The following is a 20,138-nucleotide window of genomic DNA, read 5'->3' on the forward strand; positions in this document are numbered from 1 at the left end:
ACTTCCTTGAAGAAAATTCGAAGAATTCGATGAACCGACTGGCGAGGTCATCCAATCGGGTTCGAAAGTGCAAGATGGCGTTTTCTTACGTAACGGTGTCTTCCTTCGAAATTGATCGTTTTTACCTTTCTTCTCGTTTATCTCTTTTTTTATACTCTCTTATCGAAAATTAATAAACTGAATCCTCGAAGTTGTAGGTAGGATATTTTTCCTTTTTTCTTTTTTTCTTTTTTTTTTTTTTTCTGATTGTGAAACGATCGGTTAAAGGAGACTCTTTCTTTCGTTTCTCATGGTAGTTGAACGTTTAAAGGCTCGTGCAAACTTGTGACGAATCATTTACACGCTCTGTAACTACGCTACAAGAGCATAAACGTTTTGGAACGAGAAGAACGTTGATTCGAGCACGATTACGAGAACAGAGCTTCATAGAATTTTATTGTTCGCCTGAGAAGCAAGTGTGTTCTTTGTATGGTAGATGTGGTCCACTACGATGTACAGTATAATGAGTTCACCTCTGTGTTATATACGTATAGCTTATAGGCCTGGCTCCAGGCCTTGCAGTCAACTTCGAGAACAATAGGCTACGACCGAAACACAAACTGCACTTTCATTAGTACTCATAACTAATGAAATTAAGTTCTTCTCTTAAATTGTTCCCTGTTTCTACCTATGTGCCAAAGTTTACGAAAAAATACTTGCTTCTGTTTCTCCAGTCATTATTTACTTATCATTATCTCGTCAGTAATTATTCTTATTAATTTAGTATATCTTTTTTTAAATATATTTATTTAGTATTGCATTACAATCATTTACAGGATTATTAGTACCAAAGTAAGGATTTACAGTTTATTATATAATTGAATATATTTAAGATATTGTAATAGATTTAATATGGTGTTTTTAATATTTAAATTGTCATTTAAGGTGGGCCTTGTTTGGAATCATTATCGGTACGAAGAATACTTCTTGCAATATAAGATGATGTGATCTATTGTTAATAACACAGATCACAGATTACAGGATGAGGATTATAGTATATTCTTCATCTAATACTTTTTACTAGATTTTTTTTATTATTAAATAGAATATCGTTTAACGAAAAATATCCTATTTTTATAAATCTTCTTTAACATCTCATTGCGATAGCGAATATTTTTATTCGAGAGATAGAAACTTATGTGAAAGAGTAGATATCGCCGGCAAAGGGAAAAAGGTTAAGGATAAGAAAAGTAAGTATGAACCTGGCATTTGTCTTTCGAGATATCGTCTCTCTTTTTCTCCCTGTTATCGTATCGGGTATTAATAGCGAACACGAAGCAGAGATAACTAAGTTTATTGGTAGTTAATGTCTTAAGTAATTTATCGATAAAAAGAGGCTATATAAAGAAATGTGATGCTTGTGCATAGGTTTTTCTCGTAAAACTTGCTAACATTTTGGTTGAGTTTGACATTCATAAATAATTGCTATTTATCACAAGTAATATAATTGCTTTTTTCCGATGATATAATTAATATTCTTTTACATCGTTAAAAATATTCTAAAGTTTCATGTATATGTAATTTTTCTTCGAAAAAAAAAGCAAATTCAAAATTCGTCATTAAATCTATAAAAATTAATCTTTCAATCTCGATCGTGTGATGTTAGATCTTTAATAATATTAAATTATTTCAAAAATCGTGATATTGCATTTCATTCTTCTATTTAATCTCGATAAAAGTTAGGTGGAAATACTCTCCTTTTTATCTGATGATTTCATCTCTTTCATTTGAATCATCTTAGTCATTGTTGTTATCATGTTAATCTAAATAAATTTTCGTAGTATAGAGAAGAGAATTGGTCATAACAATCCATCTGTCCTATGTACAACTTGACCGCTTCTATCTTATACCGGTGGTACGTTTTATCCGATTAGGTATTAATGAGAACGTCGAATGATAGTAATTAACTAGCCGTTACCATGGCACGCGCAAGGCAATACATTTAATTATCTATCGAACGTTATAATCTCTCTTGTTGAAGCTACTGAGTAAAATTAGCGTTAAGTGATTCGAAGGATCGTTAAATCGTGATTTACATTCGCCTGTTTGCTATTAAATCGAATATCGACGTACGTATACGTGTTTGGAAACGATTGGTCGAATAGACTTTAGAAATGTCTGCTTAATAGGATAGATAGATAGATAACTTGTTGAGTTCTGAACACACGAAGAGAAATTATAATTAAATTAGCAACGATTAATTCAATAATGATCAAAGAAGAGTACTTCTTATATAAATTCAACAAAATAATGTTTGATATGACAGTATACACAGGATGAGTCAGGAATAACGCTTCAATCTCTCTAGAAGTTTATTCTATAATTAAAAATAATTTTAAATAAATACAAATTTGAGGCATTTCCTCCGATTCACTCTGCATATAATATGCTAAAAATATATTTTACTTATAATATAGAATAAAATAAAATTATAATGCAAACGATATCCATTTTTTTGATACATTGTCGATCACACTGTGATAATTAATGGCACATAATATAAGAAAATACGAAAAAAAAAAAAAAAAAAAGAAATATGACAGATCACGTTATCGGTCTATCTTAATTATTTCAATGAAAATGAGTTACGGTCTTTTAAAGCTTTGAAATGGAAGTTACAAATCGTGAGATGCTTTTGGAGAAACGATATCCATTTTTTTGATACATTGTCGATCACACTGTGATAATTAATGGCACATAATATAAGAAAATACGAAAAAAAAAAAAAAAAAAGAAATATGACAGATCACGTTATCGGTCTATCTTAATTATTTCAATGAAAATGAGTTACGGTCTTTTAAAGCTTTGAAATGGAAGTTACAAATCGTGAGATGCTTTTGGAGAAAGGGAGAAAAGAAAAGAGGAAAGGCACGCTAACATTGGTGGTGCGAGTAATTGTCATCGTGTGCTCGGAGAAAAAGCGTCAGGTAAAAGCGGAAGTGTGCTCGAGTAAAGTGGATAAGCGTTATGGTGGTATACACGCGTGGCACCACGTTGCTATAGACATGCACACGCATACACGGTAATACACATATACCTATATGTACATATAAGCAGAAAAAGGGAGTACACGCAATGGGCATGCCGAATAGTCGTGAACGAAGCAAGCCGCCTGCTGTTTCCAACTTGACGCTCAGTAAAAGCTTCGTAGACGACGCCGATGGCGCGACGAGACTTAATCAGTTTTGTCGCATCCGTAAAATGACTTTGCAAATGCGTCACTGGTGGACGTTGGTAAGAGAGAAAAAGAGAGAAAAAGAGGACAGACAGAGAGAATAAAACCTTTCCAATGATTATTCTTTTCTCTTTTCAATTTTACGCATTGCAGACTCATCATGTGAACATTATCTTTAATAATAATTAGAGTGATATATATATATAAGACTTGTCTAATGTAAGTTGTTGAAATTCCTTACTGTAGCTAACTTACAATTTTAGACGGTAAAGTTGTAAACGTTGATAATCCTCAAGATGGAAATTCAAGAGTAGTCTGACTTGTAAGGGCATACATTCCTGTAATGAGTTGAAAAGAAAATCTACGATGATTCAAAATCACTCGACATGGTTATTAAAATAACGTATTTTTTTTTTCTTTTTTAAAAATAAAAGATGAAAAATAAAGTAAAGATAAATTCTCTTACTCAAAGGAAGTCAAGCTTTCTGTATACGGATATTAAAAAAAGATATAAATCGAAATTTCATCGTATCGAATATAATCACCGAGAAGGACTCGAAATAAAGATCGTTCTCTCATTAAGGATCAGCGAGAGAATTGTAAGATAATACCGGAAAGTCTGGCCACAGGAAACGACGAGAATAGACGATGAAACGAGAGGATGAGAACGCACAAATCCGACACGCGGCGAAAGCGCGCTCGTCACGGTGTAACTTAAGGAGCTTCGTATATAATAAATATATATATATAGGTACCACACACACACACAAACATACACACATACACACATAGGGTTCGAACGATAGTTTGCTCGCATCGCCCTTTCCCTTCGCTCGCGAAACGATGTAAAAGTATATTGAGTGAGGCAGAAGTCGCGTGACGTCGAGTGGGATCGGTCTTTCTTCTTTATTCTTTATTTACCAACTCTAATGGCTCCTGGCAGGAGGACAAGGACGAGGGTCCTCCTGTTGGAAAAAGAATATACGTATCCTGATGGACAGTGTCAATTATATTCTCGTAGATTTCTCATATACTTCCTTCGAGATCATTGCCAAGGAAGGTTATAGTTGAAAAACGCTCGAATGATGTTCTTTATTTCCTACTTTATCTTTTTTCTATTGAACCACTTTAAAACTCGAAATTCACAATACCGAAGAGGCATTATTCGGTGAAACGTCGAAGAACGTAGTATGTATTATCGAGGACGAGAAACGTAGCCAGGTGTAACTTGTGTGTGCCTTCGTTGTCGTCGACAGAGTCGAGAGTTCATATTGTACCGGGGTATATTATGCGGTGTCTCGAGAATAATAGCGCCGCCCTTTGTACGCGATGCTCTATTGATGTCGAAGGGAATTTCTTAACGTTCGCGATCTGGAAGGTAGTACCAAACCTCTCCCTCCCCTCTCCTTCCTCCACCTTCCCTTCTTGTCTGCCTCTTTTTCCACGTTTTTCATACTCCCCTCTTGATTTTTCTCTCTTTTTCTTGGCTTTTCTCCTAGGACTTAGTAGAAGCGTCTTCCAGCGTACGAGTCGAGCTCGCAAGAGGAAAATGAACTCACGTTCGCACGTGCCATTGTCGAGTCCCCGAAGGGGGTACGTCAAATTTCTAGGGATTTTTTGGGGAGTTTTCGAGTCGCGAGAAACCGAGCGAGATTCACATTTTTAAGGAGGAAGAACTCCCGTCGAGGTGCCATGATAAAATTTAAAGTGTGTATTGTGAACAGAGGCATGCACATAGAACTCTACTCTCTTTCTTTCTTTCTCTCCCTCTCTCCCTCCCCCTCTCTCTCTCTCTCTTTTTCTGTTTCGTTAAATGTCTGCGGCTTTTCTCTTGTACAGCAGACAGATGCCGCTAGGCGAGGGCGTCCGGAATGTTGTCTCGCTGGATTTTAGGAATTGTACGGGCACCGTCGAGCACCGTACCCACCACCTTTCGTTTCGAACGAACGAATCTTTTCAGGGCCGCTGGGATACCCTTTTCAAAGACAACCTTAGAGTACTTTATTGAAGCGTCGTTAAGTTATTTATGCGTTGGACCGAAACGAGCGCATTATCCTTCTCGATCCATGAGAACACAATCGTAAGCGTTGTTTAGTTCTTTTTTTTTTTCTCCCCATTTATTCGACATAGTGCTACCTGAATTACGCGATTCTCGTTCATCGTTTTTGGATTATATTATATTATGGAAAAGGGAAAAAGTCTTGGGGTTGACATTAAGAATACGTGGTAGAAGAATTTCAATCCACATAATTGAGGGTAAACATTTGTTCAGCTTAAATGTCAACGATATTCTTCATTATTTGTATTACGTAAATCGTAATTGTGTGTAAGATAAGTGCAGCTCATTTTGTCGCGTCGATGAAAATGAAATTTCTTGCCTTTCCTTTTTATAGTTTACGAGGAGAACGTCCGAGTATCCTTCGTTTGTAGATTGTTTTTTTTTTTTTTTTTTAAGAAGAAGAAGAAGATGGTTAGGCAATTTGAAAATCTTAAGCGCTGAACGTTACTCTGTTAAGGGCATCGCGATTATGGGTGTGAATGAAAATGCAATGAGAATTTCTTTCTTTTATCAATCTCATTTGATCTTAGAGTAAAGTAATGAGCTACTTCAGACCTACTAACATTTCGTCGAATCATCGTTATTGTGTAAGTTTAGATTCAGATTGGAATTAAAAGAATCTCGTAGTTGCATTTAGCATAAGCAAAAAGGATGCCTCTTTTCTTCATTTTCTATTATATTATATGAATGTATTCGATAAATTCGATATCTACTATCTTTTCGTATAATCTCTTTTTTGGTTCGTTCGATTAAATAAATTTATTACTATAGAAATAACAATGAGCTAGCATTAAGGCAATTTAATTATGCAAATTTGTTGAAATTCTCTGTACCGTACCGTGTCTCGATCGTTTTGTCTTTATCGTCGGTCAAATCTAACGATCGCAGATCGTTGGGATAAACCGACGAATTAAAGTTTCCTTTACTACTTTCTACGAAATGGTGGACAATTAAAAGTATGGAGATAAGGGAAACGACAGAAAATTATGTTTCCACCTGATTCTCTTGAGTAATACGATGAAACTGCGAATAAAAAGAGACGAAGAAAAAAAGAAAGGGAAAGAAATAGAAATAGAGAAAGAGAGAGAAAAAGATATAAATAGATAGATTTATTCGGTGGTAAGCTCCTTTTCCTGGAGACTCTTCTCTGAAACGATGCTCTTTAAACTCTTTGCTGTCTTTTCCACCTAACGTGCTTTTTGAGTAAGGTCGTGTTTCAAGTGTCGACGATTAACGTTCTCCGTTTTCTCGGTTAACCTTTTAATCTTCCTACGACGAGTGGGTTTTTCTAAATTATACTCAGCGTGAGGGAACATTTAAAATAGAAGAAAAAATAAAAAATAAAAAAATGAAGAGGAAGATATTGGTAATGCAAATGTTACAGGGATAAATGTACTCTTCAATCGAATACCGTAATAATATTGAAACTCGTAAGTTGTATCCCATTCAACTCGACGACAAAACTTTATCCTCTCACTCGAATAAAAATCCTACGTTATATATTCCACTTTCTTTTTTAATTTTAAGAGTGCTCACTTTGGATCGAATTTTCGATAGAGGACCACCGAATGTTTCCTTTGTGCGATAAAGCGATAGCCCTGTGTAATCTTTGTAGGATACAGCAGTCAAAGCAAGGCATTCTACGTATCTACAGGATGTTTCAACGATTACGACTTCCCTCATCGTGATAATTCATCCATGAAATTGTGTACAGTTGGGTCATAGTTATCAGAACAAGTTGTTCGATCATTTGGACAATATATTTGAAGAGAGATAAATGTCAGCGATGTATTTACGTATATACAAGGAATACATTTTTATAGCATGGATACAATTCAAGTGTTTAATATATAGAATGACTGTAAAAAGTTCTATATAAATTCATTAATAAATACGTGAATGGTTTGAAAAGTTTTGAGCCTCACATAGAAACAATTATTTTTCACTCAAACTTCCTTTTTTTTTTTACTTCACTTTTATTATTTCTTTTTTAGGCTTGACACTTTTCAGTCTATCCATGTATATATGTAACATACCATTAGTACAATTTTAATAGTAATTTTTTGGAAAATATCTAACCTTTTTTGTAACTTATATTTAATGCGTAACTTTTTAGAGAGAGAAGAGACGACAGTAATATATCGATAAAATTTTATAGATCAAGATAAGAAGAGAGGGAGAAAGAATGTGATAGAACTCACAGTTGGTCGACAGTTGAACGAGATTATGAAAGTTTTTAGTGTTAGTTGAGATGATGTGTATATGTATGAGATATGTATATCGATCAATAGTTATTGGCAAGATGCGTTTGATTATAGAACGATGAGTGGGGATGTGACATAACTAATTAAATAATTGTTAATTAATCGAAAGAAATGAATATTATTGTTTAAAAGCACGGGAGTTATAAGTTTGATGCACCGTCTTCTTTGAAATCCATCGTTAACTGGCTCATTGTCTTCTATAATAATCGATCAAATTTCTTTTATTGATTCTTGTTTATATGACTTTTCCTAAGGCTACATTTGCATAACAAAAATAATAATCGTAATAAATAGAATTTCCTTTTATGGAAAGTGATATAAACAACATTAAATAAAAGAACTTTCATAGAGGACAACAAGCCAGTCTAACGGTGGATTTCGAAGAGGACGGTGCATCGATCATATACTCCGTGTTTTTAGATAATAATATACATTCCTTTTGATTAATTATTAATTAATTAAGATAAATCTCTCTCTCTCTCTCTCGAATACAGTACTGTACTTTAATAATTATTTTGAATTGTTTAAACTAAAATACATTTTGTTTTAATGTTTTTAGGTAAGCACACTATATCAATAGTTTTTTAAGCAAAAATCTAATAAGCCTAACGGTGCACAATTTTAAGGGCACTCGATGTATATATGAATTAATTAATTATTTTTCACACGATAATACGAATTTCATTTCTATCGTGCGTCTAGACCACGCGAATTCTTTGTTGATTATATCGAAAATACGGAAAAATAGTAACTTTATATATTTTTAAAGAGAACTGTGTTTACGTTAACATAATTATGAAATAACGTTAATATAAATTTTTTCGTCCTTGTGTCACGCAGTTGATGAACTTTTTTGTTCACTTTCTATGTGTTTAAAACGCGACAGTGAAAGACTGCTCAAATGATACCGTAAAAGATCATAAAAGAGACAGGCCGTTGTTAAAATAGCAGCACCATGGTGGTTGTCTATCGGTAAAGGGGCAAGAAGAAGAACAAGCAAGCGATCTCTCATGGCACGAGTAGCTATACGGGCTTGAGGAATGTGTTCGTCCGATCCCACGGCTTATCTCCTTCTCCCCCCACCCCCTTTACATTCTTTATTTCTCTCTTACTCTCTTTCTCAGATCATAGTATTACTAAGGTTAGCCTTTAGTCTTCTGCGTGCATTTTCAACGATCGAAGTGAGCACTGCAATTATTACGAAATTTCCGATCTGTTTCATTTTTATCTGTTTCAACGAAGAAAATAAATCAGTTCGGCGATCAAATTCAAATCAATCATTGAAACTCGGATAATCCGTTAGATCAGTAAAATATTCGTACTTTTTAATCAATTTTGTTTGTTTGTTTGTTCGTAGAATAAATTTTAATATATCGAATAAATTAATTAAATATTATTTTTTCTTTTTGTTTTTTTTTTTTACGAACATGCACGTAATAATTGTGGTTTGATTTATTAGGATGTACTCATCTCTCAGTATAAGAAGTTTAACGGTTAAGATGCGACTTGTACAGTCATTGCCAAGCAATAAGAATTACACTTATTTCTCGAGGACATAAAGAAGAAGGATTTTCGATGGACGGTCGTCTTCTTTACTTTAAGCATCGACATACTCGAGGTCATATTGCGGTACCGCGAGCTAATCGCGATTCGCTAATACCGTGAGAGGTACATACTATGCTTGCTGATTTGCAGGTCGTAGTCGTAGTCGTAGAAGCAGTAGTAGTAGTAGTAATAGTAGTAATAGTATTCGTCTTTGGATTAGCGGTTAGAGTTCGTTCGGAGGCAAGTAGATCGAAGATAAAACAGCAGCAGATGCCATGAACGGCACTTCGGGATCGTTTTTAATGACGCAACTTATATCGCATGCTCGCGTGAAAGTTAACTTGTATCGTATGGTGTTGATATCAATGTATATATGTATACCATTTAAATATACTTTATGTTTTCTTTTCTCTTTCAAGAAGAAGAAGAAGATTCGGCCATTCGAGTAACCCTTTTTGTTTTATTCTCATTCACTAACGGTTCTTTTCTTGTCCTCCAATAAGAAGAAAGGAAGAGAGTCATGTTCGCTTACGTGCTTTAATCGTATTTCAAGTGGGCGTTTTAGACCTCGACATCGTTTAGATATTTTAGACAGCTAAATAAGCCAACGTGAAAGTTCGCATAATGTCGACGACTGCTATAACGATATTCGATATTATCATAGATATATATATGTATGTATTATTTGAGTATATGTATATTATACTGTTACGTAAATGTTAGAAAGCAACGATTCAATTTTCCATCTTACCAACGTAGTTTTAATCGCACCGAGATTTTAGATAATCTTTCGCGTGGTTAATCTATTTCTTCTAATCGATCACGATTTTCTTCGACTTCCTAGTTGTATTATATTTTCGTAGAGATCGTACGGTTTGCAAGTTACGTAGCGATTTCGCATTATTGTCAAACGTTGATCTAACGTTGGTTATATACAACGTAAATTTGTATTGTACAATATATAATAAAAGTATTCTCTTAACGAAGGTTGTCTTTGCTTGTCATCGTAAAAAAATGATTTCATCGGGTCTGTCGAAGAAGTTATAAATTCCTTGGACACACGAACTAACCGTAAATTCATCGATTACCGTTACTCGCCTTCGATTCGTGATTGACTCGTAATCGTGTTCATCGTTCCTAAGTAAAACGAACTTACTTTGAGTTTTTGCGTATGACCGCATCGGCAGCAACAATAGGACATGTAATCTGGTAGCGCTGGCATAAACTTGAGTTGTTCCTGTTGCTGCGAGTACTCGTCAACGAGTTTGCGATAATGTACCCTGAAGATGGGCCGTGTTGCGTTTTGCGAGCCCTTTCCAAGGCGTCCCATAATCGCGGAGAATGCGGCCAGGATTTTACGTCCGCGTACGAACCTCTTCATGCCACGACGACCGTTGTTGCACCGCTTCGTCTTCGAACTCGAGACTCGTACTCGCAGCCCTTTCTCCTCCGATCCTTTACGATCCTTTCGACGATACCGCCGACCACCTCCTCGTCGATTCCACACAGACGCTATCGTTTATTCTTCATTAACGATTTAACGAAAATTACGTTTCCTTTTTATTATCGTTTTGTAACACAACTATAACTTCATCCGGAATTTTCTTTTGTTTTTTTGTTTTATACGTTATTCGAAAAAAAGAAACTATAACAGAAATAAGAAAGAAAAAATAAAACAGTAGCCCTTTTTACGTTCACATAAAATTTTTGTATATATTCCCAATCGACTAGTTTTCGTGCGAAGCTAGTTTACACACGTTTCACGGCACACCTTAAGGCACTTTCTAAATCGTGTTACATAGCGAGCACCACCAACTCGGATGATAGTAGCATCTACCAGCACTTAGCACCTACGAGGCACACTTTCCACTTTAATTGTCGCGGCGCCTTCTCAATTCTCCGAGATATAGTTGAGCATCCGAACGGAGTCTTCGAGAATTTGTCTGGAACTCTCCTCGAAGACCTCGAATATTCCCGCCGTCTTCGTCGTATTCTTCTTTCTTCAAATTCGAACTTAGTTGAAGTTTCAAGTGTCTCTTGAAAATTGACTTCTTCGAACCGAAATATACTCATATATATATAAATATATGTATATATATGTGTGTGCGATTCACTCTAATCGTCTCTGTTTCTCTTCCTCACTAACTTCTTCTCGAAATAGGTTAAGTTCGTCTCTAAACCCAGAAACTTACGGATTACTGCTTGTTTTCCTTTTATCCCCAAGAATTAGGAAAATTCAAAAATAGTTTCTCGAACTGTCGAGAACGTGTTCCGTTTCGTTCCGTTCCGTTCTATTCTTTAGAAAGATTGAGGCAGAATAAGTTTCTATTCCTTCTAACGATATTATTATTATTATTATTATCGTTTGCAGGTGACGATATTAATCTATGATCGGCAAAATACCGGTCCTCCGTACGAATGACTGATAATGTGGGAGAGAAAGAAAGAAAGAAAGAAAGAAAGAAAAAATGAAAGAGAGAGAGAGAGGGTGAGGGAGAGTAAGAGGAAGAAAGGAAGAAAAGAGATAGAAGGAAGGATCAAGGGAGATACACGTTCGATGGCTCACGTAGAAGAATATACTAGGTGTCGCTCTGCATGCCGATCCGCGGAAACCGGTTAACGAGTTCCACTCGCGAGTTCCAGCCTCCGTTGGCTCGCCTTTCGACTGTCAACTCGGCCGGATCCACCGCTTCTGGCTCCTGCTCTTTCTCCAGAGCACTCTATCTTTATTTCTTTCTTTCTTTCTCTCTTTATCCGTTCCAAAGAGAGTGAGAGATAGATAGACCGAGATAGAAAGAGAGAGAGAGAGAGAGAGAATGATCTTCTTTTTCTCTTTTTCCCCCACTAGCACGTTTTTCCCGTCGCAGGATGCAGAAGGAGAAGCGCGTTTTTCCGTTCGAGTTGATTCACCTTCCTCTTCGCTTTAAGGCCTTCTCGCTACGTGCAGATGTAAAGATCGGTATTGCAATCCTCGATGCCCGGTCGTCTTTTTCTCGCGAATACGCGTCATACTTTCTTCTCGATTCTCCCAAATAATTCACCTCTTTACTATACGCACACGTGTTTTTCATTTGTATCTAATAAATATTATATGATATTTATATATTCATCCGAACGCAGTGATACGATTTTTTCTTCTTCACCTACGTACACATACTCGTAATAACTATCTTCAATAGAACAATTTCATTATTTTTCCTCATTGTATAATAACTTACGTTTGATCGTTTCTTTTCTTGTTGTTTTCGAATCGTATTTTCAATATAAACACTTATCTAATTTTCACATTTATCGCATGCACGTACATATATATATATATCTAATACAATAAAATAAGGGGAGGGGGATTGATTTCTAACTTTGAGCGCACTGTTAACTGAATTTCTATCCAAGCATCGAGCTCACCGTTCTTTTTTTCACGAGAGCTATCTTTGAAATACGCCGTGAGGATAAAAGGAGAGAAAGAAATCACCAAGAGAATGGGAAAGAGAGAGAGGGAAATCGGCTTTCTAGCTGGTCGTGGCGGCGGCGGCGGCGGCGGTTAACAGCGATACCTTCTCGGTACGTGAAGAGAGAGAGAACTGAAGTCTCTGAAAGAGAAGGCAAGCAGGCAAGCAGGCAAGGAGGCAAGCAGGCAAGCAAGCAAGCAGGCAAGCAGGCAAGCAAGCAGGCATCGAGGAAGGAACCAGCCAGCCAGCCAGCCCACACGGTGTTCGAGTCTTCTCCCCTTCTCCTCTTATTCCTTCTCCTTCTCTTCCTCTTTTTCCTTCTCCTCCAACCCCACTCCTCCCCCACCAAGGCGCGAAACCCAGCAGACCGACCGACCGACCGACCTCTTCTCTCTTCGACCGCTTTCTTGCTCCAACTGCGGCATTGAACACGTTCAACGGCAGCTGGCGAATACCCGCCGTCTTCCATCCTTCTTACTCTTTTGCTAGATCTTCTGTTTTTCTCTCTCTCTCTCTTTCTCTTCCTCTCTCTCTCTCTTATACTTGTGCTCCAAGAGAGAAGCATCGCCCCGATCGCATGAGTTTGCGATTCGCGTTCTTTGACCTCCCTCCGGCATGAACTACCCTTTAGCGTTACGTACCTCTCTTCTTAGAGACGTGCGTGCGTTGTCACGAAGGATTTTGCCATTCGTTATGATTTTTGTATTTCCGGGAAAAATTTCACTTCCTGTTATATCTTTTATTATACAGATATTCAATTATTTGTTTTATTGTTTCATTACTTTTTCTTTTTTCAAGGAATCTTTGTTATATTGATCTATATATTATTTTTTTTGTATATATTATGATTTTATTTAATTAATTATTTAATTAATTTATATTATATGAAATGTCTCAGTTGGAAGTTTAGTATGTAACAATGTTAAAACACTATTGGATGGAATGAGTAATACCGTGAGACATCTGGTAAAAGAAAGTCAGGTGAATGGATAGAAAAGTATCATTCTTAGCTATTATCCCGTCGTTGATAAAAATTAGTTTGGAGTTCATTGCTCGAGTTAGTCTAAGCAGTCATCCGTATCTTGCTGATAGGTCGTAAAGTCGAGGGTTCTTTTTTTATATGGTGGGAAAGCTAATTCCCTCGAGGTTTTATCACGAAGTTTCTTAAGTCTATGTTTACGACCTTAATGATCCTTTTCTATCGATAATATCTGTTTTTTAGTATGCATAATTGCTAAATCTTTCTTTCGAAGAAAGACTCATACTTTAAGGAACGATAAAAATGACACGGTTATTTTCGCATAAAATTGTTCGAATACGTTAAGTTTAAGGTCAAACGAATGATTCATGATCAATGATCGTTAATTCGGTGATACAATTTGTCAGATTCGAAATTCAATGCGATCGAAGCTTAGCAATAGGTTATGCGAGATCTCCAAGGAAGATATTCCCTTTATTGACCTGATTTCCTTCGAGGCGATCTTCTCCAAGACGGAAGTTCTATTCTCTGCTTGGGTGGACCCTGCACCGTTCCTAAATTCAATTAGGAAGGTAATTCAGTGACGAGGGCATCTTCCAAGCCATGGAACAACCGGATATGTGGTTGGGAAAAAAAACCTCAGCTGATATTCTCTTGGGATCTTTGTTTTTCTAATATCATTTATCTCAAGTTAAAAACGTCTAAATTAAGTCGCAACATTAGAAGATTGCAAATCTTATTGATATTAGTTTTCTTTTTTTTTTATTTCTTACAATTTTGTTCTGTAAAAATTTGATGAATCTCAGAAAAGTAATTTAATCTTTTTTATTTGGATAAATTTGAATTATTCAGCGTTATATTATAGCTATACTGCAATATGAATGACTAGGTACATTAGTAAGATTAAATAAAATAAAATCTTAAAAAAATCGCGAGGTATAAATTATTAAATTTTGTTTATCATCGTATCGTTTAATCATTGATTTCACAGTTATATTTTTAACGAATAATAAGTCATACGTTGTTGGAGTTTGGTCGTGCATGCGTTAATAAATCGTCTTGCCTTCTTTTTTCATTTGGAAAGAATTCAGAGAAAACGAAAGAGAGAGAGAGAGAGAGAGAGAGAGAGAGAGAGAGAGAGAGAGAGAGAGAGAGAAGAAGATTTTAAAGATAAGGACATCTTGTGCAATCGGTTATGCAGATAACGGCGCGTTATGATTCAAGGAAGCTCTTTCAAGTTTCTCCCAAGAAATTATGACGAAATTTTGATGGGCCCATCTGCCTTATTACAAAGAACGAAAATTATTGTCCGCCACTGTTGGATGAATATGTTAAGGAAACTTTTGCTCTTCGTACATTTGCATTCCAACACGGACTTTAGTTACTTATCACGGTTTGATATATTTTTTAATAAACTTTGGAGAATCTTAAAAAGTGGCAATAATTTTTTATTTATTACGATTATTATCATAAAGAATTGCGGAAGAACATCGATTATTACGTTTTTACGATGAACAGTGTATGTAATGTATGATCGTCGAATAACATATTATCAAAAATGAAATTTTTATTCAATGTTTTAACGAAATGAAAATACTTAAAAAGAAAACTTCGCATTTATCGGTCTCAAAGATATTTTTTGGTTGTTGACGAAATAGAGTATATAATAAACGTTTATGTGTTTAATAACAATTAACACTTTTTCACCTAACCGACAATAGTAAATGTAATTTCGAATTTTGTAGAAAATTACATTCAATTATTGAGAGGAGAAAAAAAATAATGGAAAGAATGGTTTTGAAGTTAGTTGGATTTGAAATGGTTTTACCACGAGGGCTTAGTAATTTGATCGTCAATAAAAATAACAGATATTCCTCGTGCTTGTTGGCATTCTTCGAACGCGTACAGTGTTAAAGCCGGAGGTCGTCGAGCGAAATTCCTGTCATAAATGACAAGATCCTTCCTTGCTCACGGCACTGGCGTATTCGTGTTTCTCTTTTCGCGAGTTTGAGAGACTCGTTCGCGAATGAGGATGTTACTTTTTTCTCTTGTCTTTCACATCCTCATCTTTCGTTGTCGTCGTCGTCGTCGTCGTCGTCGTCGTAGTCGTCGTATAGCTGTTCGCAAGAAAACTTTAACCAACGTGAAGTAATCAAAGTTTAGAAAAAAGTACCACGTTTGCGAATGCCAAACATAGTCGCACGCCACCGCTAGTAGTCTTTTACTCTTTCCGTCTTTGAATGTTTCAAGGAATCGTTTTCGATTTGAGTTTGATCCTTACAATATTTTGTAGATATTTTCTTTTATTTTTTGCCTCCTCCTTCTTCTACTTCTTCTTCTTCTTCTTCTTCTTCTCCTTCTTCTTCTTCTTGTACTTACACAAAACGATAGGTGTAGAACGTAGCAGCAGCAACATCAGGGTGAGCCGAGATCTCAGTGGATAAAAAAGAAAATGAGGCTAGCTCGTTGGAAAGAAGGGGAGCAACATACTTATACGTTGGTTTCTTCTTCGATTAGTCTACAGTATTATCTGTGCGGGAATGCCAAGGCCGACTTCATTCCGGGCCAGCGATGATCGCCATTGATGCACCGGGTGCATGTACCTACTCTACTAGCAGCGAATAAACCTTTAATCGTTTCTATGCGTTAAACTTATTTCAATTCAAATTCATTCGGATTAATTTAAAGCATTGAATGAATATAATCCTGAACAAATTTGCGTGTATGCCAGGTTAATTTTTTTTCCGAGATATTTTTTTCCTTCTTATTTTTCTACAATACATCCATTTGTTATCTTTCTTCGATAAATTGAAATATTAATCGTAGTAATGATTATAGATCATTTTTATTGGAAAAACTTTCTCCTGACATTTGGCACCAGTTAGATGACTTCCTTATTCGCGAGAAAACGTATCCGATCCTCCGGAGTCTACGTGTTCACGAGTTAGATGCATCACGAAGGTATTCTGTGATTTCTCTTCGCGTTGCATAGCTTCACGACTCCGGACTACTATCATCGAATATTAATTGACTCTTTTTCTTCGAGTTTAAAAATACTTACATCGTTAAAGTTTCTATCTTACTTTTTCTTTTTGTTTTTTTGTTTTTTTTTTTTTTTCAAGCCATACATGTGGATTTTAACGTTTCCAGATGTGTAACCGGGGAAAATTTTCGACGTTCTGACATCTTCGTACCGAGTCGTTTATTTTATCGTTTTTATTTTAATAGCCCATTTATTATCGTTTCTTATGTCACGTTGTCGAGATTCGTTAGAAAAAATCAACCGTTATCATTCCGTTGATGTAACTCAATTCGACAAGAACTCTGATATTTGTTAGGAATAAAAAAGAATAATTGTCGGGATAAGATTATTTTATAGTAAGTACGTGTATGCGTTTCTTTGAATAAACCGCAAACGATACGTTATGTATCTTGTTGATTTTCCTCCTAATTATATTATATTTTATTCCTTATATTGTAACATCATATACGTACATACACACATAATTGTTCTAAGTCGAATTTATCGTTTAAGTTAGAATATTCATCATGTAATTTACGTGTTGTCGTTTTTGAATAATGGCCATTTGTTTTAAACCGCAGTTGGTTTGCATTCAACCATTCTTATTTATGATCTTCTAAGAGCGAGTATAACGGAACCGTTTCCATGTTCAAGTAGTAAACGCTTTAACTATATTCCAGATGCGAAAGTAGAAAAGGAAGAGGAAAATAATAGGAAGAAAAAGACGATTAAGATATGAAAAAGTTAATATCATTCGGAAGAGGAAAAATTACATGACGTCATTGATGTTAATATTGAGTTAAATTACATCGAATTTGTATTAATTAAATATCCTTCTAATTCATTTGAATTTATCGGTAGAAATGTTTAACTTTTAGTCAAAAAAAAAAGAAAAAATACATCGGTTTATGATTCATTGATTTTTTTATATTTTCTTAAACAAAAAGCATTGAAGAGAATGAATATTTTACAAAAAAAAAATCAAGAAAAAATAGGTGGAAAGTTTAACTTAATTGTCTCTCATCTGTACGTTTTCAAAGAAACATTTGTTTCATTAACTCGAACAGTCCTAAATTCTACTATTTATTTTATAACTTTTGAACGAGATTATACAACAACAGGATTCTGGTTTTTTGTTGTTCCATTTAGTTTCAATGAGTACAATGCGTTCTTTTCGATTTCGACTCGTTATTCGGTGAGTTTCGTAGACATTGAACTTTGATTCCTTCTTTATTTCCCTTTTTCCTTTCGTTTCGTGCCCTTTGAAATGAAAAAAAAAATTCGAGAGAGAGAGAGAGAGGGKGAGGAAGAGAGGAAGAGCAAAGGGAGTCAGAGATGAAGGAGATTACGAGAAAAGGAAGAATACGAAGACGAAGACGAACGAAGAAAGGAATTCGAGATATTTTCTTGTCATTCCGAAACGACAACGTGGACCATTGAACCTTTTATTTACTCGGCAGGAGGCTTCGAGAAGACTCTTCACCTAGACGTGAAGTGGATCGTCTACATCGCCGATTGCTCGAGACCCATTTCACGAGTAATCGTATGGAACTTTCTATGCAATAATGCTTCATCTATGAAGATGCGCGATTCTTCGAGGTCTATGAATTCCTTGTCTCTCGAAAATGTCAACGCGCATCACTTATCATTTATTTCTATAGAGAGAAAGGACACGAACAAAATCGTTAACGTTAACTTTTTAATATTTCTTTTTAATTCTTCTTCTTCAAGAATATATTTCCTGGATTGAATTCAACATGAAATTGTGCTTTGTCCAAAGAGAATATATAACCGTACGTTTATTTAAATAATTATCTATGTTACGTGTCAAGTTCAGGAATATTCAAGAAGCAGTATGAGTTAGACTTCGAATACAGTAAATAACTCGGGAATTTATATGATGTATGCTTTATTTATTTGTGTTCGTATAAGCGTAGGAGTAGAGATTTTTCAAGACTAAAAGGAAATATTCAAATGCTGTGCAAGTTGATTTTCGGGGAAAGGAAAATTAAGGAAAGGATGGGGGATAGATTTGAAAAGGGTCTGTAGGAAACGAGAAAGTGTGAATAGGGTCCTGTGGTAAAAAAGGAATCTAAGGTTTAACAATAATAATAATAATATGATAATAATAATAGTAGTAAGTATAAAATAGAAAAAATAAACGAAAAGAAATAATGAAAAGATTAATTATAAAAAATGCTCAAAAGAGTATTTCGAGAAGATGATATTTAAATGATTGAATAAACTTATCAATATGTTCAATGTATAATAAAACGTGATTTCGAAGATTTCTCGATGGAACATTATGGGAGAAATGATTTGTAATATCTGAACTATTAATAACACCCTCAGCTATTTTGTCCACAAATCAAAGTAAAAATAATCTTATTTTTAAGAATATCATTTTAGTTACGACAATTACATGACATTGATTGTTCACTATCTTTGGCAATAAGTCTTAAAAATTAATTTCATTCATATCGCGAAATATCAAGAGTATCAAAAATATTCTAAATCAATGGAGTAAATTTTGTTTCGTTGGTTTCAGTAATGTTCAAGAAATTATTGAGTTCGTAGAAAATACCTGAGAGACAAGAACAGGTTCGAGAGAATCTGGTGTTAAGTTCCGATTAGACAATCCGCCCTTTTCTCGTTCTTTGTCTCTTTCTACCAACACATTCAAGGAAGAGATGTCTTTCGAAGAGTCTCTGGAGTAACGACGTTCCTAATTCACCGGAAGATATTTAAACTTTAATCCACATAGTGCTATTAGAATTGACTGCACGGCAAGCGGACGGAGGCCGAGCATAAAGTTCCAAGTGCAAAGTCTACTATCCTCCAGTTTTCCAAAGATTTCATAGTCTGTTTTCTTCTTCTTCTTCTTCTTCTTCTTCCTCTTTCCTTAAACACACACACACACACACACACACACACACACACACACACACACACACACACACACACACACACACACACACAAACATATACATTTCCTTCTGTTTCTTCAGCTCGTCACCTCGGCATGTTATCGCCAAGAAGAATTCCGCCCTTGTCCTTTTCAATGCCAGCGGCCTTTCGAAGCTGCAGTATCTTTCTAGACAACAGGAAGAGGCTTTTAGATCATCGTGCTTTTCCAAGAAGTAGAAGGATGAGAAAGAGAATGAGAGAGGAAAAGAAAGAGAGAGAGAGAGAGAGAATGGGAAAAGTGAAGGTTGGGGTTGTTCGGTGGAGCGGGGGAGAACTTGAAAAGCTCTGAAACCTTGATAGACCGTAGGCCTTCGCGCGTGTTTTGTGTCTCCTTGCGCTTTTTGCGAAAGTTCGTTGTCTCCAACTTTCGACCTTCTCCTCCTCTTCCTCGTCTCGAAGATTCCCTCCCCCCCGACCGAAGAGTTCTTTGCGTTTTCTTTCTTTCCAAGATATTACCTAGGAAGAAGAAAACTTTCGAGACCGATCTTAATTCGATCATTTTGTATTTTTTTGTTTGTTTGGGTCTATTCTTCGCGACTTCGTACTTTCATATTATTTTTCACTGTCGTTTAGTTCCTTATCTTACAAAACAACAAAACAATCTACAATTTTTATTTTAATTTAATATTATAAAAACAT

At 35.5% G+C, this 20,138-nt stretch overlaps 1 protein-coding gene across 5 annotated transcripts in view; it reads right to left on the reverse strand.

The window, feature by feature from the left end:
- The window catches only part of LOC106787590 (tensin-1-like), a 137,014-nt gene that overhangs the window by 20,891 nt on the left and 95,985 nt on the right, over positions 1 to 20,138 (reverse strand). Inside the window, exon 1 of one of the 5 annotated variants that reach the window (XM_014750097.1) lies at positions 10,239 to 11,833. The exons of the other annotated variants lie outside the window; for them this stretch is intronic. Within the exon in view, the coding sequence (XP_014605583.1) occupies positions 10,239 to 10,463 (225 nt within the window). The 5' untranslated portion in view covers positions 10,464 to 11,833. Of the gene's footprint in view, positions 1 to 10,238; positions 11,834 to 20,138 lie in introns of those variants that run through there. 5 annotated transcript variants of the gene reach the window in all.

This window comes from Polistes canadensis, unplaced genomic scaffold (genome assembly GCF_001313835.1).
Source record: "Polistes canadensis isolate GaletaPanama2010 unplaced genomic scaffold, ASM131383v1 scaffold_107, whole genome shotgun sequence".
Taxonomy (NCBI): domain Eukaryota; kingdom Metazoa; phylum Arthropoda; class Insecta; order Hymenoptera; family Vespidae; genus Polistes; species Polistes canadensis.